General features: G+C 39.7%; 2 protein-coding genes and 1 long non-coding RNA gene across 5 annotated transcripts; 2 read left to right on the forward strand and 1 right to left on the reverse strand.

The window, feature by feature from the left end:
* The first annotated feature begins 434 nt into the window (after positions 1 to 434).
* LOC139976743 (uncharacterized) lies at positions 435 to 9,350 on the forward strand. The gene is made up of 5 exons (XR_011796242.1): positions 435 to 622; positions 2,219 to 2,450; positions 3,379 to 3,547; positions 4,169 to 4,298; positions 4,686 to 9,350. It is a non-coding gene; the product is annotated as an uncharacterized lncRNA (long non-coding RNA).
* Positions 9,351 to 12,534: 3,184 nt separating this feature from the next.
* Positions 12,535 to 21,872, reverse strand: LOC139976744 (uncharacterized). 3 transcript variants are annotated; one of them, XM_071985461.1, is made up of 5 exons: positions 21,727 to 21,872; positions 21,166 to 21,316; positions 20,877 to 20,938; positions 15,259 to 15,390; positions 12,535 to 13,023 (listed from the first exon to the last, which is right to left on the reverse strand). In XM_071985461.1, exons 2-5 carry the CDS (start codon positions 21,187 to 21,189, stop codon positions 12,771 to 12,773), a joined length of 471 nt encoding a protein of 156 aa, XP_071841562.1. In that variant the 5' UTR covers positions 21,190 to 21,316; positions 21,727 to 21,872; the 3' UTR covers positions 12,535 to 12,770. The 3 variants fall into 3 exon arrangements, 2 of the variants coding, with proteins under 2 accessions (XP_071841562.1, XP_071841563.1); XM_071985462.1 differs by lacking the exon at positions 21,727 to 21,872 and adding an exon at positions 21,413 to 21,565; XR_011796243.1 differs by lacking the exon at positions 20,877 to 20,938.
* On the forward strand, positions 15,397 to 20,870 carry LOC139976745 (uncharacterized). Its single transcript, XM_071985463.1, has one exon. It carries the CDS (start codon positions 17,465 to 17,467, stop codon positions 18,776 to 18,778), a length of 1,314 nt encoding a protein of 437 aa, XP_071841564.1. The 5' UTR covers positions 15,397 to 17,464; the 3' UTR covers positions 18,779 to 20,870.
* Positions 21,873 to 23,995: the final 2,123 nt, after the last annotated feature.

Below are 23,995 nucleotides of genomic sequence, written 5' to 3' on the forward strand. Positions count from 1 at the left end.
AATCCAACTTCTCGTTGTTCAGTTACCGTGTTTACAAGCTATTTTATTGGAAGAAAGCCTAAGCCCCGCCCACTAATAAATATGCATATTGTAAACTTGAAATATGGAATATGTTAGTTACTTTCGTATATTTTGTCGCGATCGCCAGGTCTGACAAGCAGTGCGGGGGGTGGGGAAGGGTCTCCGAAAAGGGTCACGGGAAAGGGTCTCCGAACTTGCTCATGATACCCCTTTGGCCGACCAGTACCATACATCTTAGTAATCGTCCCTCAGTATTCGGCGATGATAAGAAAGATCTCATTTAAAGTGATCAGGAGTGTCAATACTGAATATAGTGCCATGGGTTGTGGGGGGGGGGGGGGGGCGCTCACCCCAGACATTTGCACGTACGGTGAACGTCACGCGCACGCGCACACACTACACGTATACGAAGGCCTGTTGAAAAGATGGCACGGTACTACTGTACTACTCTTAGTGAGACCGCATCTCGTATCAACTTGGAACAGAAAATCGACTTCTGTTGTGACCAGTACACCAAGTATTGCATAGCCTAAGCATCTTACTTGAAAATCAAAGATGTGCACTTTTATTATTAAAATTTGGGACGTTTATAAGCGAGATAGTAAGTAGTATTAATTCAGGTGCTATTGAGTATATTGGCTAGTTTAGTGTAACGATAGGCTAGGACGACAACGTACACTGTATACAACTAAACGGACCAATGTCAGCCAGAATATTAACACTAGGCTGCAGCTGCATTCGTAGTGAATACAGACTCTCATGAATGTGATGAAGCCTAACATTAACAATGCATGCTTGAAATGTTAATGTTGTTATTGGCAGGACATTACTAGTGGGGTAGCCTAACATTAACAATGCATGCTTGAAATGTTAATGTTGTTGTTATTGGCAGGACATTACTAGTGGGGTTCCACAAGGGTCTGTTTTGGGTCCCCTGTTGTTTGTTGCCTACATAAATGACATTGACGGAGATATTAATTGTGTACAGCTAAGAAGTTTCAGGGGCGGATGCAGGATTTGTGACAGGGGGGGTCAGACTGGCCCAGCCGCGCCTGAACGAAAGACTATCTAAGCGGAGCGCCACCATCGGTTGGCGCGGAGCGTACCAGAAATTTTTTGGCTTTACAAACCCCTCAGATGGCCGGAAATGGCACTTCCCGAGTATTCTAAGCTGCATGTACCTAGCCTGAATATATGGATCTCATGTCTGCAATTTCTCAATTGATGAGAAAAAAAAACAATCTATGAAATATGGTAATACATATCAGATGAGTTGAGATGATACAAATATCATAATGCCTTTAGCCTCCAATCCCCCTCCCGTTCTGTCACCACTGTTTGACGCAGGGCCGGATCCAGGATTCTGGAAGGGTGATGGGTTTGGCCTCCAGTGATCCTAGGGTCTAAGGGGAGTGGGTTTCCCTCTATCCATTGTGAAATTCTTGGATATTTAAGTACAACAGGGAACCCCCTTCAATTTAGCCATGCAAAGCACCTCGCTTTTTTTTTCTCTTTTTTTTTTTGGGCCAAGAGCAGAGGGGGGGGGTCCGGACCCCCTGGACCCACCCTCTGGATCCGCGCCTGAGTTTGCTGATGACACCAAACTGTATTCTTCTGACTGAGGTCTCTTTCAATAGCAATTCTGATTGAGATTGACAAATTTCAAATGCATTTGGATAACGATTTTTGATGGTCTCAGGGATGGCAAATGCTTTTTAATATTGATAAATGCAAGGCAATGCATATTGGTAGAAGTAACCAAAAGTATACCTACAATCTTAATGGTGAGGAGTTACAGGAGGTCTTTGTTGAAAGAGACCTAGGGGCCTAGGTATCTACATTGACTAATCTCTGCAACCTTCTAAACATTGTCTCGAAGCTGCTAAAAGAGGTAATATGGGTTTAGGTATGATCATTGCTTGCTTCATGACTGAGTGATACTGTTTTAGCTCATCACAGTGAGTGTGGATAGACTCAGTTCACAAATTACTGGCATCACTGGTAAATATTGTCATCTTCATCATCAGTGTAGTTTTTCATCCTAGAGTAACTGTGGTCATGAATCAGTTGATCTCTTTATAGATACTGGACTGGTTTATGTTTTTAGTTCTACCATGAGATATGCTCTCCTCCATCTGTATGCTCTGCCCCTCTTACATAATTGATCACATTGCTGTTTTCTTTGCATCTATTTCAGAGTCTGGAAACAGGGACTGTTTGAGCTCACCTTTAATATTGCAGCTTCCATCTTCCTGGTTATGGACTCTTCAGACACATTATTTGTTATGTGTATGGCAATGGTCCCTGTACTGACTATTGCAAGAAAATGTGGTACTATGTTTTGGATTGATCACCTTGAAAGCCTTATAGACTGCCTTTGCTTTTTGAGTGGAAGTCTCAAAACGAGTGGACCATAATGTTTGCTGCAGGTGCGTGTCTCAAGTATTTTGTTTAGCTTCCTGCTGTTAGTGTGGGATATTAGCAGAGAACCCTTTGCAGCATTTGGCATACATGGAAATGTGTACTTCTTGCCCCTGTTGCTTAGAAATAAATGCCTTGGGCAATGTGAATGATTTCCACTGTAGCATTTTGCAAGGCAGTCTAAACATGTTGATAAAGCTTTCACAACGTTGCAGTGGTCATATTTTTAGTGCTCTCCTGCAAGCAGTCACCTCTGCCTGTACATGGTAGGTCAACTCCTCTGCAAAGTGCTTTTGTATCAAGCGCTTCTTAGTCACAGTTTCTGCAGGAACATGTCAGAGAAGAATACTGCTTTAATAGTCAGTGCTCTGTGAGTGACTTGAGTAGGTGAACTTGATCTAACAGGTTCTCTGTTTAGAGTTCCTCCTGTCAAGGGTTACAAGTCTGACTTTTTATTGCTTTTTGCTATCATCTCAGTGAAGCTTGAACATATATGCAAATGTAAAGTTGATAGGAATTATTAAACCTATAATGCATTTATCCATATAATTATTATTATGATGAACCTCTGGATGTACATTATATCAAAAATAACACTATCACATTTCTGCTTTCCGTCTTGAGAGAGGGATGTATATTTGACAGTCTTTGTGCAATATTTTATGTCATATTTTCATGCCATGATGGCCTCCTTTATATATATATAACAAATGGAATAAGTATGAGTTAATTTTATATTAAACACATTTAACACTGAAGTATGAGTTATATTATATTACAGATGTAGAAAATTAAACTGACAAATGTGATGAATAGTTTCATCCTCTGCTGATTCTTGGCTTGGTCAAAAGTGGGACGAGAGAAACACAACAGATGTTTCTATAAATATAAAATTAACAGCTCACACCTCGTCTTCCTTGATTTTGCCCTCCTCAGCCAATCGACCCGAAAGCTCAAGTCTACGCCAAGTCTAAAGGAATTATCCAGAGGGAGTACCAAGACGAGGCTGTACTGTACATGGCCTACGTTCCCAATCCATTCACGTCGATGTCAGAGAGAGTAATCCTTGATTACAAGAAAGAGATTGCGGACAAAGCTGGTCAAGGTTTGTTCATCTCATTTTACAAGTCCTGTAGATAATTGTTTTTTTATCCGTTTTTTTTGGTGGGTGGGGTTGGGGGGGGGGGTCCAGGGGGTGGGCATATTGGTCTGATATGAGGAGTCACTGACACGGCTTGGGTCTATGACCTTTCAGCCCTTGTCCCCCCTTCCTTTCCCCTACCCCTCCCAAGTAAAGGGAATTGCCATGAAAGACAGATTTACACCCTACTTTAGATGTTATCAGTCTGCCTGTTTCACTCTTCAAGGAGAGTCAGAAAACCCATCTCCGTACGTTTCCTCCTCCGCAACACAGATTTGAATCTCTCCTCAGCAGTTCCATTCCTGGCTTAAATACATGCTACCCCCCTCCCCATCCCACCACATTAAAATCCTGCTCCTACCATCCCACTCCAATTCTGTTAAACTCCGCTATCATCCCACCCCCCCACCACCACTGCTACCTACTTACACCATCACCCTGGCTTATACCCTGCTCGTAGGCTGAAATAGAATGGTCTGTCGTCACACCTCTGGACGGTGGTGTTGACCCACTGTCAGTGGATGGATTACATCATCATCATCTCTCACTCATAGATCTACTTTTCTCTCCTCTTCCTCGCTACAGATGTGAAGGAGATTGAGCTGATCGTGCAAGCCGAGGAGACTGAAATGAAAGAAACCCAAGGAGGAGAGTGAGGATGGGGAGAAGATCAGAACAAAGAAAATTACAACCAAGACTGTGACCATTCACGGAGGTAATAGTCTGCCAGAGCTTACCACTTACGGCTGGTGGAGAGAGAGAGATGTTCAAGACACGGCTACATAACCTAGCTGTGGATTGTGATCTTACAATTCATTTTAGTCCTGTATTCTCCAGCTTCCTCTCTCTTAACCCAGCACAACACTCTTAAAACTTAAAAACAGTTGGCTATAGCATGTATGTGTGTATGTATGTTTGTAAGTTCTAAAGCCATGAGTGACCATACTATGGCCCAGTCAATACATCACATGCATAAATAGGTGCATTCTGTTGGGTTTGATACAGTCATGGTAGAATTTAATTATGATCTCGTCAATGTCTCTCTCTTGTACGATCGCAGTTTTCCATCCTACCTCCCTCTTTCTCTTCACAACTATTTCAGATCAACTGGGGACAGTAGAAACGACCACAGTCAGTATCGTGAACGGCGAGAAGGAAGACAACGATGACAGGGCACACTCCCCACCCCCGAGGGCAGTCAGAGCGTGGAAGGTTCCCCCTGGAAGGACTCGTCCCTCTCGCCGACCAAGAAGAAGAAGAAGTTCCGAACGCCATCATTCTTGTCAAAGAAGGCGGAGAGCTAGAGGAAGAATGGCTACTTTTAAAATGACGAGTCAAATTTCTTTTCATAAGTTTGTTCGTGTGGAAAGTTGGTTGTAAACGTTAGTAAGCAGTACTGTTAGAGTTCAACTGTCCGATGCTGTGAGAAGAAGAGGCGGCCAGCATATCTCCCAAGTACTGATCACAATAATCCTCCCTCCCCTCTCGTTATTACGATTTTTTTATATTGTTTTTCTCTCTTTGCAAGTGCTATGTTTGTAGACCCATCATAACAGCTACATTTAAGTCAAGTATATGCCTACTCCGTGATGCGAGAAGCTTCTCTCGAGTGTCCACGGCGACGGGAAATAGTCAGGGCAGAGGGCAACGGTATAAAAATGTCCAGATTTTTTTTTTTTTGGCATCCATTTCATAAGTTTATTGGGTTGTTGTTAAATAGTGAAATTAACTCTAGACTGGATCAGCATTATGTTCCAGGGGAAAGTTTCTCCCTCTCTTTATTTTTTTCCCCCCCCTTACTTTTCTCTTAAATTTTAGGCTAACAGGTTCGCAGAGCGTACACGGTCTATTTACTCCAGTCGCATAATGTAACTTTTTTGTATAGTACATAATATCAAGAATTCGTCGGAACAGATTTCAAGCATTGGAGTCGTTTCACTTTCCTCGGTTAGTATTTTGTGTAGATATGTATGAGAATGGCGCACATAAAGGCTCCTTCCTTCTTGTATGCCCAGGTTTCCGTAACCGGACCAAGTGTCGGTTCGGTTTGTGTATTTCCCTGAAATGTTATTCTCATATGTTCTTGTATTTTTTTTTTTTAACCTATCTGAATGTTTACATTGTTGTTAATATCATGCATATTGTGAAGAGAGAGTTTGTCTTTTGTTTCTGTTTTGAGGCCAGGTCACAGTGATAGAAATCATGATAACTACAGCTCTTTGACATATACAAACTGTCTTCACGATCGAGAGAAAGCCACCCGTTCCTAATCTTATTACATTGGAGCACAAACATCACTTTTTATACATACTTTTTCTTATTTTAGTCCTTGAACTTCAAAAACCCAGCCAAGATTTTTAAACCACATGAGAACTGCTGTTGTGAAAGTAGACATTAAAAATCGCTTTGCTGAAATATTTCTGTATATTCTCGGGGATCAAGGACTATCAGACTAGCGTTATGTTGTAACAAAACTCTCTTCATGACGAGAGAGGCATGTTTAGAAATAATTCTCAACATGCTGCAGTGCAAATTTCCAGTAACCAATGAAGCTAATATTTACTTGCGCAGCTCTGTTTATGTGCGGTTATCAGGAGCATCACATGGAAATAAGAATAGAAACACCCCCTAGCTAATTTATCATAAAGTTTGTAATTATTTTTTTTGTTTATTCTCTAAAATCACTAAAAACAAATTGCACAAGCATTTTTTGCCAGGAGTCTTAGCCAAACTCAATTTCTAGTACGCCATGCATGTACGATCGATGGAGATAGAAAATGATCTGGAATTGCTTTAATTTGTTAAGCAGAAGATGTTAAACATAGTAAACTAGCAGACACTGCTTTTTTCTAATGTCAATAAGAAACACTTTGAAACTGCCTGTAAGGTGTGCATTTGCTCTCATATAAACACATCGTGTTATGTTCACTTCACAGGCATGCTTCATTTTGTTTCCATATTTGAAGGATAGCTTTTTTTCCCCTTTTTCTTTTTTTCTATCGGCTTTGAATTCAGACCTACTTAAAACTTAGTTGTAGGAGTACCCTAGTAAGTGCAATTTTAATAGTATCGAAAACAAAATAAAAATAACGTAATTATCATATAGGTCTTTTTTTGATTTTCGCAGGTTTAACAAAAGAAAGAAAATGGCGAAAATTTCAGTAACAGCATCTGGTCAACAGAGGCCAATCTGTATGGAATGTGGTTTGTTTAGTAATGTAGTGTAGCGTAGCATGAATAAAACAATTAACCTTGATGAATGGATGAAGAATGAATGGGCTTTGTGAAATCTGGTATTTTGTAATAAAAGAAGGAAACAAACATTTCAAAGGGTATTTTGTTTTTCAAATATGACTGCATGTTGAATTTTTTTATGATTTTCCTTTGGATATGAGATGTTATCTTCATTTTGTACAACAAAGCCAAGCGTAAAATCTTGACTGTTTTTTTCTTCTTAATTCATAATAATTAAATGGCTAGACATGTAAAGAGTATGAATATATTCCTCATTCTTTGTGTTATTAGGTTACGACTTGGATGCATGTATTAATATTTAAAGTATTTCATTACGACTTGTATTCTTTATTATTGACATTACTAAGTTAGTTCTTAAATGTTGTTTCATCTATGTCATATATATAGAAATATGAAACCGTGTTCTGTTTTTTTTTCAAACTTTGAACACAGACAAAGCAGTGAAATATGGCGACCGGTTGTTAAAGTATGAAGTCTGTTAGCCCGCTGTTGACTCCTTATTTGTATCTAGTCTTGCTCTTGATTTATGAAAGGTGTAGCTATAATATTGATGCAGAATAATATTTGCCTGTAAACTTCAAATGCATTTCACAAGTTTAAAAAGCCAGCATGGGGTGTGTGAATAAACCTGTGGTTATGCATGCTGTGATTTGATTATAAGGGAATAGCTATCTTCAGACCATAAGGAAGTGTATTCCCGTGTACCTCTGGGCGGGTTCAGTGAGTGGGCTGTACCATTGTCCCGTGGATAAATGGAACTGTCGTACCAAGGGCCAAAAACTTGGCATTGTGTCCACATGGTAAACATGTACAACTTAACAATGAGCAGAGGCCACTCCAGGAACAGGTGCTCATGGGATATTGTTGTTATGGCTATGAATATTTATTAGCTGATGTTAGTGCAGTGCTAATGAATATTCATGAATTTGCATTGACATATCAAAGTATTCAGATCAACAGGAAGAGAGTAGCCAAGTAGAATACATCACATTTCATTCAACAACTTTCTATTTGTGAGGTTACCATGGTGATATGTTATAGCAATGACTCATTCTGCAGCCATTGTGTGTATGTCGGGGTGGTGCCTTATCAAGAGATTTGTAACAATAGCAGAGGTTGAAGGGAAATATTACAAATAGAAAGAGGCAGTATTTACAGACAAGTTTGGATCAACTGATGTTCATTACAGATGTACTGAAACTACAAGCACAATGAATATTCATGTCATATATCAAAATTAGCATGATTCCTTTGCCTGATTTTCCATGTTGTCGTCATGTGAGCATTCATGTTTATTTGGAGGGTTTTGCAGTCACCATGGGAACAGATACCCCACAGATTTTATAGTTCATGCATGTAGTTTGCTTAACTAAATTTTTTGGTAAAATAGATTCTTTGCACAGAAATATAAAAAACAGAATGAAAAAAAAAAAAAATGCTGGGAAGGTGAGGCGAGGTATAACTGCAAGGCTGTAAAATGATACAAAGTTCATGAAAAGTTTAAATTGAGATAAAAAGTTGAATGTATATCCTGTATGGTAGTTTATTAGTGTTATGTAACCAAATCTGAATATTGATGTACAGTAACAAACCTAAAAGTGCGGGTTATCGAAGAGCGAATGATGACGGTCAGAAAAGCTGTAAAGAAATTGCCATAGTATCAATCGTGACGTTGTATTTGTACAGCAAGATCACCCAGGTCGATCTGAAGTGTATTTTTTCCTTTCCAGAAAAGAGGGCTGTTTTGTAAAGTGGTTGGTTGGTTGGAAGAATAGACTTTGGATCAACTCTTACTCCCAGGCAGGGGAGTGACAGGGTCTTCTCTTTTCCAATATTTATAGTTTTTGGACAAAAGCTACTGTTACCCTAGCCTTTCTAAACTCGAAATTAATTTTCAATCAAAAATGGTTGGGGGGGGGGGAGTTAAAAATCTTGACACATATTGTTCCAGTAGAAACCAAACATAATAAAATAATGCATGGGGGAATGATTATGTATATACTGATATTTTTTTATGATTTTTTTTAGTCATTTGCATATGTTTCCTTTTCTTTTCTGTAAATAAAGAATGAACACATGTCTGCTGTTGTTAAAATTGTGGCTTGATCATTGCTTGTGGGATTGGAATGGCTTCTTTAGGTGCTTTAGTTAATACGCATTGTCCTGTACCACAGATAACACCCACGCCATGTCTTCGTGGTCGTAAGTAACCTCTATCGAGCTACAAAATGGGAGGGGACACCCCGACATTGGGACGTGTCGTCACGTTTTTTTTTGCAGAAGGGGTAAAGCGTTTCTATCACTGTACACAAAGCTCTGTACAATTTCCAATGCCCGTGCAATAACTTTGCAGGAACCACTGGTTTCTATTGTGTACTCATTGTCTCCATGGCAACTGCCTCTTTTTGTATGCAATTCACACATGTGGTTCTTTACACTTTTGCTTAATAGATGTGCAATATCGTGTCCCAAAAGAAGTGGAAAAATAAACAGGCAGTCCTGAAATTCCTTTTCTTTCCGTGTTTATTTTTTGTCTGTCTCTCTCTCATTTCTAGTGTGTAGAAGAAAAAACAGAGAGCGATTTGAGAACTTGTCTGGTCCTTACGAATGGAACTGGAAGTTGACCTCGCTTAACATCCCCACACATCGTATATATATCAGGATGTTATGAATAATCTGACAGACTAGTTTGGAAAAAAAAATTGTTTTGACAAGACAGGATATTGCAGTCGATATGAAAGCTAGATGATATTTTTCAATAATCGTTTTGCCCTTTGAAAGGCCTTGTACCTAAAACAGGTCTACTACACCTTTTAAACCCATTGAAACATTCTGTAATGTGTTTTGTAATGAATAATACAACACAGCTCACCCCGAGGCCCCCACCCTTTGCTAAACCAACTTTCAGTAGAACAATTTTGTCAAGAATTAGAACCTTATACACCAAAAAAAATTCAAGATGACAAACAAAGTTTTGATTTGACTGCTTTGTAATCACGTATCACTGGCAAAATGCGCCGAGCGCCCTCTTGCGGCCTCTTTTTTGGTCATTTTTCAACTTCAGAGGAACAATAGGAAACAGAAAAACTTTTAGGGGGAACAAAAGATTTGAAAACCTTTGTTCGTCCTAAAAGTTTTTCGGTTGTCTATTGTTCCTCTGAAGTTAAAAACTTACCAAAAATGAGGCCGCGAGAGGGCGCTCGACGCATTTTGATCTTTTGCGATTTCCTCCTTCCATTCTGAAGTTCAAATATTAGAAACGAACACTATGTCTCAACAGTTGCTGTGGCGCAGTGGGTAGTGCCTGTACCTGGAGTGCAAGACAAACTCAATGTCTAGGGTTCGAACCCCAGTTAGGGCAGTTTTCCTTTTACTATTCTTATACCTCTTTCCTTCCATTCTGAAGTTCAAATATTAGAAACGAGCTACATTTCTCAACAGGTACAGTGGCGCAGTGGGTAGTGCCTGTACCTGGAGTGCAAGACAAACTCAATGGCTGGGGTTCGAACCCCAGTTAGGGCAGTTTTCCTTTTACTATTCTGATACCTCTTTCCTTCCATTATGAACCTTAAATATTAGAAACGAGCTTTATTTCTCAACAGTTGCTGTGGCGCAGTGGTTAGTGCTCTGGACTGGGAGTGCAAGACAAACTCAATGTCTAGGGTTCGAACCCCAGTTAGGGCAGTTTTCCTTTTACTATTCTTATACCTCTTTCCTTCCATTATGAACCTTAAATATTAGAAACAAGCTTTATTTCTCAACAGTTGCTGTGGCGCAGTGGTTAGTGCTCTGGACTGGGAGTGTCAGGCAAACACACTGTCATGAGTTCAAGACCCAACCAGAGCCTTTTAATTTTCTGTTCTTTTGAGCAGGTGGAAGTATAAAGGTAAGAAACGAAGGTTATTTCATTGGGAACCAAAATGGTGTAATGGGTTGTTCTGTCTGCTTTGATTCTGAGCAGCATGGGTTCAAGCCCTGGGTGGGTGAGTGAGTGAATTCTGTAAAAGGAGTTCGCCGCCACTCCTCCCCCTGACAAGGTTCCCAAGCGGCATGCAAGTTGCCTCCCTCTATCTGACAAGGTTCCCAAGCGGCACCCGAGTTGGCTACTACCCCTCTCTCTGACAAGGTTCAGCGGAGAGGTCTCCTCTATTCCTGACAAGGTTCAGTGGGGGAATATACTTTAAAAAACACCTAAGTCCCAACAACTCGATCTTTAAATATTTGAAATGCATCCAACAGTAGCCTCTCACCTAATGGTCTAGTGGTAGACAACAAAAATAAGCATTACAAGGTCCCTGGTTCAATTTCAACTCATGCTCTTCTTTTTTATTCTTCCAGTGAAAGCACGAGTAAAAAAAAAAAAATCACCACCAATTTTTCACATTTTTGCAGCTTACAAGTAAAAAAAAAAAAAACCAAAAGTTGCCAATAAACTTGCCAATACACTATGTCCACTTAGTGCCAACAATATATTGCAACTATATCAAACCTCCCAAAGAGAAGAGTTTTAGCATTCTCTAGACAAGGGCAAAGAATTGTGATTTTCTTGCCATATAATTTGCACAAAATCCCACTTGACTATCTGACTGATGAAGAGTCAAGTGAGTTAACATTTGTTCAAGAAATTAAGTGAGAACCAGAAATGATCAGACATTTCAAACTCCCTAGACCACAACAAGTGTAGTGACTCACTCTTTGGACATCAACCTATTCAGTCAATGATAACGTTTTTACAGTACATAAGTTTTATGGCCAAAAATGGTTTAAAATCCAGAAAGAACAGTCCTCCTTTTAAGTGAAATATAGACCCATAGATGTTAAATATGTATGAGCAAATGGACATTACCTTTTACCTTTTTTTGAGCTAGCAAATCAGCTCTACCACCAACCTACCCCTTCAAAACACTAAAATATTTTTAATACCATAGCCATATAGTATATATAGACTACACAGAAGAAGGCAACTTTTCAAGACAGCCTGTTTACCCCCTTGAGACTCATCTAGTGGCAACTGCCAGGGATCACTTGAGGTGTGTTTTAGATCATCCAACACATGATTATCACTTCTGAAGCAGATATCATTTACCTGATTGACTGTTGTTCATTGTTCAAGGTTACTTCGGACCTATCTGTACTTTGAGCCACTTCACAAACTAAAACTAAAGTTGACTAAATTATGTTCACCAAAAGGAAATGATTGCATTATGCATTAGATTATCTTTTAGCATCATCACATGACCATCCTTAACGAAAACCTTTCATAATTTCCATCTGTAAATCTGAGAACATTTTCAACACGATACCCTTGAGAAGAGCACTTTTGAAAACATACAAGAGAGAAAAAAAACACTGGTATTTTCAGGTGCAGGGCAGAGATGGTCTTTCGATATTGCAGAAGTATTCAAGAATATGCATGAAATATAGATAGATTTCTCCAGAAAAAAGTTCTGCCAAAATGTTCCTTAAAATTTAGAACAGCAGTTTTTCAAGTGTTTTAAGTACAGCTTTCATAACAGTATTCTCCATTTTATCTCTTGCTATTTCAAGGAAAAAAAACTGCATAACCTTAGGGATTCAATATTTACACACATGGTCATACAAAAAAAAAGAAGTAGAAAAGCTTACATATATATATATATATATATATATATATATATATATATATATATATATATATATATATATATATAAATTTATATATAAATATATCTTTTAAGAAGCTGCAGCATCGGTGGCTCAAAAAGTTTGTGATCCTGAAAGTTTGAGACTGGCAGGACTATCTGGATCGAATCACTTTCCGATTCTTCTTCAACGTTAGTCATATTTCTAATCCCTTTGGAGGAAACTTCTATCGGCTTGTCTCTTTGGATTGATGAAGCGTTTGGCACGTCGCTACCAGAATTGGAACAAACTTTTCTGTCTTCTTCTGCCTTCAGGAGGTTATCGTCTGGTAAGCCTTTCCTGATCTGGTCCAATTAGACCGTACTTTACTCGGAGATGAGATGGAGGCTTTCATGTACATAATGAGACTAGAGAAGGGATCTGAATCGGCTACAGGGGCTTGGGAATCCAATTTATTGTCTCTGTCTGATGTTTCATCATCTTCCCAAATCACTTCCAAATTTAAGTCTTCTGGAGATCTCTCGGGGAGCTGTTCCATGGTGGACACCATACAGTAGGTGGTTCTGTCAAAAAAAAAAATGAAAGAACATTACTAGATAGGAATACACAAGCCATGTACACCAAAGTACTCCAGTGTAGATCATGCTTGTTACATTGAAGACTCGAATGAGTCGACGATAGCCAATAATTTTAAGGGCGAACACGGATTGCTTTGGGTGATGGGAGGGGGTGGGGGAGTAACACTTTCTTGGTGGGAGGGGGTCAGAGCCACAGACAGAGATGTAAGAACATTTAATGATTTACCTAACTAATGTTATGTCAGAAATGTCAAATATTTTTAAATTTTTTTATAACCCATCTACTAGTAAAATGTATAGTATTGTTGTATCAACTACAGTAGTTTCAAAATATTATAAAATGTAAAGAAAAAATGTAAAAATAAAGGAATATATTACAACATGAAGGCCAAAAGTATTTGAGTTACAATCGAAAGACATGAAGGAAAACTTAATAAAAAAGATGACTTTAGGAACAAACCTCAGTTAATTTGTTGTAAAAATGTTGAAAAACAGTGCTATCAGGCCAGACTTGGTTTTTTATGCCACTTTTAATTTGTACGGGACCGACCCTTTAGTTTGCCGAGGTTCATCGGTTTAGAGTGACAAGACTATTTAGTCTAATACTTTATCCATTTAGCTGAGTTCCTCAGATCCAACACAAAATCACAAAAGAGTTTTACCTGTCTCAAATGACATGATTACAGTGGTAGTACAAATTTGTCAACTTTTGGACAGATGGTGTTTAATTTTCATTCAATGGTTGCAAGGGTGTTGTTGTTTTATTATCAAGTTAAAGGAACATGCTTTCGTTGAGTGAGTTATTAGAATTTATGTAAAGCAATGGGTTAACATTAACATTAAAGCCTGTTCTAGAAGAGCTGATGACATCATCAAGTTAGCCTTTAAAGGAACATACTGGAGGTTTAGCATATTTTATCGGTGAATAGCTTGAAACTGGATCAGCAGTGTATGAGTATAAAATCTCCAATTAACCTTGTTCTGGTGGACTACGACATTATTGTTTCTAAAATTCAGCCTACAATTGTCATTTAGGTAGATACTGAAGAAGTGACGGATATGAAGTCATGCTGTCGAGGAAGGAAACATTTCTTTTACAATTTTATTAATTCTTATTCTCATTTCATTATCTGACAATAACACGAATGGAGAAATGTACTACATCTCAAACCTGCCCATAATCAGAAAGCAAAGCCAGAATATTAAAGTCGAGGGTGGAGTGGAGGCAATAAGTAAGTGTTTACTATCTTGAATACATGTGCTGAAAGTTTCTCCATTTTGTTTATCATTATATTGATGATAAAACTAGAGTTTCTGTTAATGGAAACAAAAAATGCCCAATATCTTTGCACTTGTGTAGCAACTCAGTCAATTTCATAGCAAGATTCTCTCGGATAAATAGAGCAACTGAGTTCGGAGTGGGTTTAGTTGTACTGGATATGTGTTTTGGTGGGGTTACAGACAAAATCTAAGAGATAGGGAATCTAGGTCCCACCCTTGGCTGCATCCAAAACAGCAAAATACTAAGTAACTGGGTGTTTATTCACAAATAATTTACAGGTCTTTAATTGAGATGGAGAACAACACACAATAACTGCAATGTACCTTAATATTCCACCAAGACCCACCTCTCCCATCCTCCCCGACCAATTCTCTCCTAGTCTCTTTATGTGTAGGGTTTCCAGAAAGATCTGCCCCGACCTGACGTTAATACTGTTACACCCTTTTCAAGATTTTGCTCTAAATACTTTTATATTTATATCTCTTGGATTATAGGAAAAAATTATCACTGCACAGAACAAAGCCTTATTTGTTAAAACAAACGTGACACAATGCAAATACAATTTAAGGGAACCCCCCCCCCCCAAAAAAAATGAAAAATCATATCGTTACAAGCAACTACTGTATTTTGGTCACCCACCACTCCTCCACTCACCCCCATCCCAAATCGACTTCTATTTACCTTCCCAATCCTTTACAACTTGAGATAGTTTAAAATGTCGTTACCAAGACACATAGTTACCATTCAACCAGTTACATTTATGGTAAGTGAACATTCAGTTTGGGATTATCCAATAACTTGTAAAGTACATTGCATTTACTTTTCCCAGTCAGTTTCTTATTTTTGAATTGTTTTACAAAAGAATAAAACATAGATAATATGTTGTCAGCTGACAAAACCTTGGTTCAAATTAAACATGTTTAGAGAGTGAAACTTACTTATGACTGGTTAAAATGTCCCTGTAACTATCGCTACCACTGGACTCCGTGTTCAGAGATGAGCCATGCTTGTACTCCGACTGAGCCGTATCTCCTAAATTTTCTATAGCGACCTTTGGTGGGGAGAATAAACTGCAGCGGAAGATGAGAGAAAAGAGAACCAACAATGTAGACAGACAGAGGGTGAAAGAAGAACAAACAAAACGCACTCGATGAACGTAAGAATATGTACGTCAGGAAGCAGGTCGATGGCAAAATACCTCTTGCGGTAATGAGCTTAAAAATCATCCATCACTGATAGCAACAACTGTGGTATGCCCTTCAACCCTTTCAATGCCTTATGTGCCCTCTTGATCATCCTAATGATCCTACAACTTTATCATCTACAGTAAGTCAGGGCTCTAAGACTGTCCAAAACTCCAGCAAAATTTTGCACCAAGAGCCAGTAAATATTGAGCAGCTGCGGGAAATGTTAAGGTTTTGATGTACAGTTTTATAAAAAACACTGAAAGAAAAGTTGCTCTTAAAAATTCTGTCAATTCTACATGTTTTTTCTCACTCTGGAAACCATGCCCCTTGGTGCCTTTTCACAAGTTTATGTAGATAACCTTGTTTTCCTACTAAAACTAGACCCTGCCATCTCAATAAAAATCAAAGACAATTTCTAATTCTCTCCCTCGAATAGTGGCTGTGCCCCTCCGGATTCCTAATGCAGTGGCGGCGGAACCGGGGGGGCTTGGGGGGGCTCAGCCCCCCCAATGAAAAAGTTGAGGGGGCAAATGCATGATAAGCCCCCCCAATATTTACCAAGGCTCCGAAACGTGCATCTGCCCATTTTTCAATGCATACTTGTCGATCTGTCCGATGCACACGTATATTATATAGGAGTAATAATTTTAGTAATTGCTGGGGACCCTCGGCTCGTCCCCTGGCTATAGACCACATTGTCACCCCAACCGCGTCTTCACGCCCCGTGAAAAGTGGAAGCAGTGAGTGTGAGTACCAGTAAGCGTAACACAACTTCGTCTTAGGCCAATAACTTGCCTCATTTCAGCCAGTTCTCCAACATCCCCTTACTTAGTGGCGGAGCGTCCATATATACAGTCAGGGGCGGATGCCCCCCCCCCCTGACAGACTCAAATGGACTGCTGGCGCCCTTTTCAGCTTTTCACTATACTTTTTACTTATTCGCTATTATTGACTATTTTATTGCGCTCTCATATACCTATTGACATATGTCATATTCTGTTGGTGTAATTTTCCGACAAAATGGCGACGACACCTGTTTATTCTTCGTTTATCTGCAAATTAGCAAGGCCCGGAAAGGGTCATTTCCTGCAATCTAGGGAGTATCTTTACTCAAAATTTTTCTGTACTCTCCGCGCCAACCTGTGGTGGCGCTCCGCTTAGATAGTGTCGAAAGCGCCCCTACAGACCATTCTTGCCCCCCCCGATCAATACCCTTAGCTCCGCCACTGCCCTTACTACACTCAAAAACGTCTTTGCGAGTACACTACGAGTATAATAGCTACTCTCTTAAAACACCATCGAATATACAAATTACAATGTTTTTACAGACTTTTACGTGCAATCTGAGAAATTGCAGACTTGAGACCCATATTTTAGGGCTAGGTATTCGCAGCATAAAAAACACGGGAAGTGCCGTTTCCGGCCATCTGGAGGTTTGAAATAACCCAAAATTTTCTTGTACGCTCCGCGCCAACCGGTGGTGGCGCTCCGCTTAGATAGTCTCCACAAATTAGCCCCCCCAATAATTTTTCCGTTCCGCCGCGCCTGTCCTAATGAGAATACATAAATAAACTGGGTACTTAGGTAAAAACTGTAATTGCTGATTCAAGGCACCATACTGCATTAAATGAAAGCTGTCAATATATAAATATCTCTGCATTCCTACCCTGTTGGTTTCTGTTACATCATATTGTTGCTCCATATACTGATACTGTAAATATACTTCTTATTATCGACTTTTGTTTTCCAAAATATTCTATTTTGATTATTCTCGTGTGCAATTACTCCACCGCAATGTAGCAGTGTGGTCTAACAGTTGAATGTTAAATGGATTCCAGAGGGGGGAGAGAGGTAGGGATTTGGGCCAGGTACAAAACGAGCGTTAGCAGCTAGCTCCAGACGGCACCAGGAGCGTCCACTCAAATTTTATAAACTTGCTTTTATCTACCTATTGCTGATGGCAGGGGATATCCACACAAATCCAGGCCTAAACTACAAGTACCCCTGCGGGCTGTGCAGTAAACCAGTCCGAATCAACCAACGTGGTATCCAGTGTGACAACTGCAATATATGGTACCATATTAAGTGTACTGATGTATCTGTTGCCACTTACGACCGACTTTCCGGAACTGACGAGGATTGGTTGTGTAATCAGTGCCAAGTGCCATTCCAGTTTGCAGATTCCTTCTTTGACTCAGATCAGTCATTATCTGACACTAGCCTGGACTCCGCTTCCACTGATACAGCTACTAGCACCAACATTACCAACGGTAATCCCTTCGATATTGACCTACCAAGGGGACTCAAAATCTGCCATTTGAACATTCAGGGAATCCGCTCATCTTATGATACCCTGAAACTGAGTATGGCTAGTAAGCCATTTGATGTCATCACACTATCAGAGACTAACCTGAATGATAGTGTACCGGATGAAAGCATAACCCTACCTGGCTTCACCTGTGAACGGAAAGATGGTACCACCTCCAAATCTCATGGTATAGAGACATTCATCTCCAACACTTTGGTGGGACGTAGACGTCTGGACCTTGAGGTAGACCACCTCGATTGTCTATGGACTGAAATTATTTTACCGAAGACCAGACCAATTTTGATTGGCTCGGTGTATCGGTCTCCCAACTCAGATTTTGTTTACCTGAATGACATATTGAACAATATATCAAATGCATTGGATTGTAATTATGAAACTTTGATTTTAGGTGATTTCAATTTAGATCTTCTTCCCACTTGCAAGAAAGGTCTTACTAAGGATATGCATGATTATACACGTCGGAATGAACTCAGTCAAATGATTTCCGAGCCCACCCGTGTGACTCTTCACTCACGAACCCTCTTAGATCACATTTATGTGAACCGTAAAAATTATGTCACTCAGTCAGGAGTGATACCCACTGGTCTGAGTGATCATAGGCTGATTTATGCTGTTAGAAGGGCTAACAAACCCAAACATATTCCCAGAAAGATCACTACTAGATCTTTCAAACGGTTCCATCAGGAAGCTTTTATTGATGATATCTCTAAAATCCCATTTTCCTGTATTGAAGGTCTGGATGATATTGACCTCATGTGGTATACTTGGAAAACTCTCTTTAATGAAGTGTCTGATGCCCATGCACCTCTGAAAACTGTGACTGTTAAAGGTGAGCACACTCCCTGGGTCACTGATGAGTTCATCTCGATGACCTGGGAGAGGGATCACCTGAAGAAAGAAACATGGTTCACTGGACACTTGGGCCAGATACAAAAAATGTAGAAACAAACTCAATAATCTGGCTTCCCAACTAAAATGTGAGTACTTCAAAACCAAAATTGAGGACACTAAAAATGACTCCTCTAAATTATGGTCTACCCTTAAAGAAGCAATGCATAGTAGCAAACACCATAACATTGCTAGCATAGTTGATAATGGTATTGTTGTTAATGACAAGTGTGAAATTGCTAATGTCTTCAACAATTTTTTCGCTAACATTGGAAGTGAGCTAGCTAGTAAATTCGATTCTAGACCCCACACTCCTTCCACAAATGATACTTTATGTAATTTCCGGTTCCAGACAGTTAGCATTGACTCGATTGAGAAGCAACTAAAGGGCCTGTCTGCCGGGAAAGCCACTGGCCTTGACAACATAAGTGCTTGTTTGTTGAGGCTATCTGCCTCCCATATTGCTCCTTCTCTTACTTATATCATCAACTTCTCACTCTCTCATGGGGTTTTCCCTTCTGACTGGAAGACTGCCAAGGTCTCACCAGTTTTCAAAGATGGGACACGCAGTCAGGTCGACAATTATAGACCTATTTCAGTTCTGCCAGTTGTGTCAAAAATCTTGGAAAGAGTTGTTCATGATCAACTGTATCAGTATCTAACTAGTAACAAGATCCTTAACAAATGGCAATCAGGCTTCAGACCTGGTTACTCCACTACTACGGCTCTCAGCTATGTGGTTGATGATATTTTGTCAAACATGGACGGTGCCTGTGGAAGAAAGAACTACACTGGCATCTTGTTCCTTGACTTTAAAAAAGCTTTTGATACAGTTGATCATGACATCTTGCTTGACAAACTTCGGTCATATGGAGTTGTTGACTCTGCATTGGATTGGTTCGGCTCTTATCTTGCGGGCAGATACCAAATTGTTCAGATTGAGAACCAGTATTCAGATATGATGGGAATTGCATTTGGCGTTCCACAGGGATCTATCATTTGGGCCATTACTATTCTCTATATACATAAATGATCTTCCATCTGCCACAAGTGAAAGCCAGGCAATTTTATATGCAGATGACACAGCTGTTATTTATAGCTCTGAGAAAATATGTGAAATACAGCAGGTTCTCTCTACTGATCTTATTCTGATTGGCAAGTGGCTGGTCAAAAACAAATTGACTTTGAATGTAAAAAAGACCAAAAGTATGCTTTTTGGCACACCAACCATGATGAAGAGAGCTGACCCTCTCATTCTCCATTATGACTCACATGATATAGAACAGGTTCATGTTTTTAGGTACCTTGGGGTGCTTTTGGACAGTACCTTAACTTTCAAAGACCATTTATCTATGATTTGCAAGAAAATATCCTGCCGTCTTGGGATACTTGGGAGGGTTAAGAAGTATCTTCCACACAAATACAGGATTATGGTGTACAATAGTTTGATAAGCCGCCACTTTGATTATGCTAGTTGTACCTGGTCTAACACCTGTGCCAAGTATAAAAAATGTCTGGTATCTCTGCAAGGAAGAGCTGGTCGGATTATTCTAGATCTTCCTAGGACTGCACCTACAGCTGATGTTCTCTCAGCTCTATCCTGGATCCCTATAGAGCAAAGATGGAATTATCACCGTCAGGTTTTTATGCATAAAATCCACATAGCAGCTGCTCCTGACTATCTCTGTGACAAGTATGCCCATGTCTCCTCGAGTGAATCTGCCACAAGAGCTTCTACCTCTGGTGGTTTCTGCCTTCCACATTCCAACACTATTTGGGGGAGACGTCGTCAAACTTGCCATGGGGTTAATCAATGGAATGCACTGCCTCGGCATATTCGTATGTGCAATAACACTGATACCTTTAAAAATAAACTAAAATGTGCAATTAGAAATGGCCTGGCTTTCTGGAATCTTTGAAATCGAATTAGATTTTTATTTTTATATTTTTATATTTTTTTATATTTTTATATTTTATATTTTTATATCTATATTCTGTATTTATATATGTGTTCTGTTTGTTATATTTTGTATGTTTTATATGTGCAGGGATCCTGGGGAGAACACTGGTTTACCAGTGACAGGACCCCTGGTTACGAATAAAGTTAATAAAAAAAATAAAATAAAATAATAAAAAAAGTGACAGGACTCACAGGAGTAAGGATTGGGGAGTACAACAATTACAGCCCATCATATATGGAGGGACTACGCCAACCTGCGGAAAGAAATATGATAATTTGTCCAGACGAAGGACAGATTTATCCAAAAGAAAATTAAGTTAAAATATTGAATAAGTATGTGATCAAGCCTTCCTTTTCCCACTCCTTTTCCTCTTTTTTTCACTCCAAAACTTTTCAACCAGAAGCTCTGAACAAGAAATGGAAATAGCAATAATTTTGAGATAAATGTGTTAATTACTATTAAAACTTAACGATTAATTACCTTCCTCTTGGTAATGCTTTTCATCAGAACGAAAAGCCTTTGCTGTGTTCTTCCATTTTATAGAGGTATGATAATACCTCTGCTGGACTTGCCGGCTATGCGTCATATGGTTGGCAAGACCAAACAGAGTTGTGGGATTCTCCTCGTACGCCTGAAAAGGGAGCATATCGAAAGATACGTTATTGAAATAAATGATGAACAATGAAGATAAATTCCTACATATTAATCTGTTCTAAGTCGGACATACCAGTAAACAACCATCAACCATGAACAATCTAAACCGTTAAAAGTAAGCACACAAAGTTCAAACTTGAACTGGCATTGCCATCACGTAACTTGAACTTTAATACAGGTGCATAACACAAACCAGTAAAGAGCACCAATTCTGCGAACAACATAATAACAGAGTCGATGAGTAAATCGTAAACACGTAAGAAACTAACAACACATTGAGTTGGCCCAGCCGTACACTATTCATACAAACAATTATCTCCCCCCAGTTACACGAACACCTGGCCAGATCACCTGGCATACAAATTAAAGGCTAGATATTATTATTACCGATTGTAGCTATTCCTGACTTGCATAACAGCAATCTACCTCTCTCTATTCACTAAGGAATATTATCTCGATTCTTCAATTACAATTTATGAGAGCAAATCGCAATCCACCCGTTGGCAGCGTACCGTGCCTTTATCTGATTATATGAATGGTGGCGCTCTTCTAAATTACATTTCGCCGCTACACCCTGGTTCCTCTCCTCCGCTTCCTCTCTCCACTCCTCGTCCTCCGCCTGCTCCTCCTGCTTCTCCTCCTCATCGTCCGAGGAGTCCACGTACTTTCTCTTTTGAGTTCGGCGAGGAACATCGGGTCGGGACCGGCTCGGCCCGGCTTCGCTTGGAGTTTCCACCTTCTCCTGTTCCTCCTCCTCATTCTCCAGTACGGGTACCGCATCCATGGCATCCGTGTCTTTAAGGTAAAAAGAGAGAAAAATTTAAGGAAGGGCACTATGGTTCCTTTCTTGTAAGGAATGTTTACAAGGGGAGCAGCACTGTCCTAAAATTCATAGGCGTACGGGACCATTTCAGTTTGAGGGGGGGGGGGAGAACTTTTTGTGCCCGAAAGTTCCCGTGACACTATCTAAGCGGAGCGCCACCATCGGTTGGCGCGTAGCGTACAAGAAAATTTTTGCCAAACAATGCCTCTCAGATTGCCGGAAACGGCACTTCTGAGGCCTTGCAAGTTGCATCTAAACATTCTTTATTTTATAATCTCACGTTTTAGAAATTTACACTTCCCCAAAAATTTGGTAAATTAGAAGAAGAAAAACAGGTAACATCACTTTGAAGGGAAAAAATGGGACAGTATATTTTTTAAGCTCCTATTTAGTTACCTTATTTATTATTTTTACACAGGACTCAGCTATCTCCAGGAAAACATACATTGTTCGACGACACGTAGGCGGGATAATGTCGCCAGGCGCGTAGCCAAGAGTGGGGGGGGGGGGGGCGAAGGGGGCAGCCGCCCCCCCTTGAGCATATGTTTTACAATTTTTTTTAAGGTTTTTATGATATCGCTAGTATTTTCAAAAGAGAAAATGCTAAGATGCAACTAACAAGGCTTGGGAAGTGCCATTTCCGGCGATCTGGGAGGCATTTACAGCCAAAATTTTCTTGTACGCTTCGCGCCAACTATGGTGGCGCTACGCTTAGATAGTTTGCAATGCAGAATCTACAGTTTCGCCCCTCCCTTGGCAAATTCCTGGCTACGCGCCTGAATGTCGCTGTGTCGGGTGAGACTGCAATTTGTCTCACCAAGAAAGTATAAAATATAACAAAGAATATGATAAACCTGCACCCCCCCACCATCCATGAAAAAGAAAATGTTTCTTATAAACACTCATGTTAGGGATGTCCAGGTCAAGGGCGGCGGAAGCACTTTTAATCTAGGGGGGGGGGGCACCGACATCAAAGGGCACTTTGCAGAAATTCGATTGCACTGATGCAGCCTTATATTTATACCCTTTATAACTCTTATTGCATTATCTTATTTGTGTATACACATCACTCCATCATCGCCCACCCCCCCCCCGAATTGTCGGGCAAAAATTTGAAAAAGATTCGGGCAAGCTACCGAATATTTATATATATATATATATATACATATATATATATACATATATATATATATATATACATATAATATATATATTTCCAGAGGACAAGAAATTTGGGCAAATGTCCTGAAAAATTCGGGCAGCCTAAGAGGAAAAAATATATATATATATATATATATATTTTTTTTTTCCAAGAAATTCGGGCAAAAGCCACCCCGCCTCGTACGCCTATGCTAAAATTGTTATGTGGTCCGATGTACACAGACACTATTTTGCAAAAATATCACAAATCCACCGTTGTTCCTTTTGAGAACTTGTTGAGGACCAGGTGTCTGGTATGAGCAAGAGAGAACTGTACTTATTAAGAATTTTAACAAAACCATACAAAACCTTCATTTCTAATAACTTAGCACACACAGGTTGCAGAGGAGTCAACTTAAGGACAATTTAGATCGGAATATGCCCTCGAAAATTCAAAGAATCGACTTGAAAGAGACCATAGAGGTCACTGGAGGTCAACCTGAGGTCAAAGGTCACCCAGATGCGAGCCGACTCTTGGATTACAATAGCGTAACTCCCAACCTTGACGGACATTTTGTTCTCATGTTATTACAATTTATGAGAGCAAATCGCAATCCACCCGTTGGCAGCGTACCGTGCCTTTATCTGATTATATGAATATATATATATATATATATTATTATTATTGTGTGA

This window comes from Apostichopus japonicus, chromosome 12 (genome assembly GCF_037975245.1).
Source record: "Apostichopus japonicus isolate 1M-3 chromosome 12, ASM3797524v1, whole genome shotgun sequence".
Classification (NCBI taxonomy): Eukaryota; Metazoa; Echinodermata; class Holothuroidea; order Aspidochirotida; family Stichopodidae; genus Apostichopus; species Apostichopus japonicus.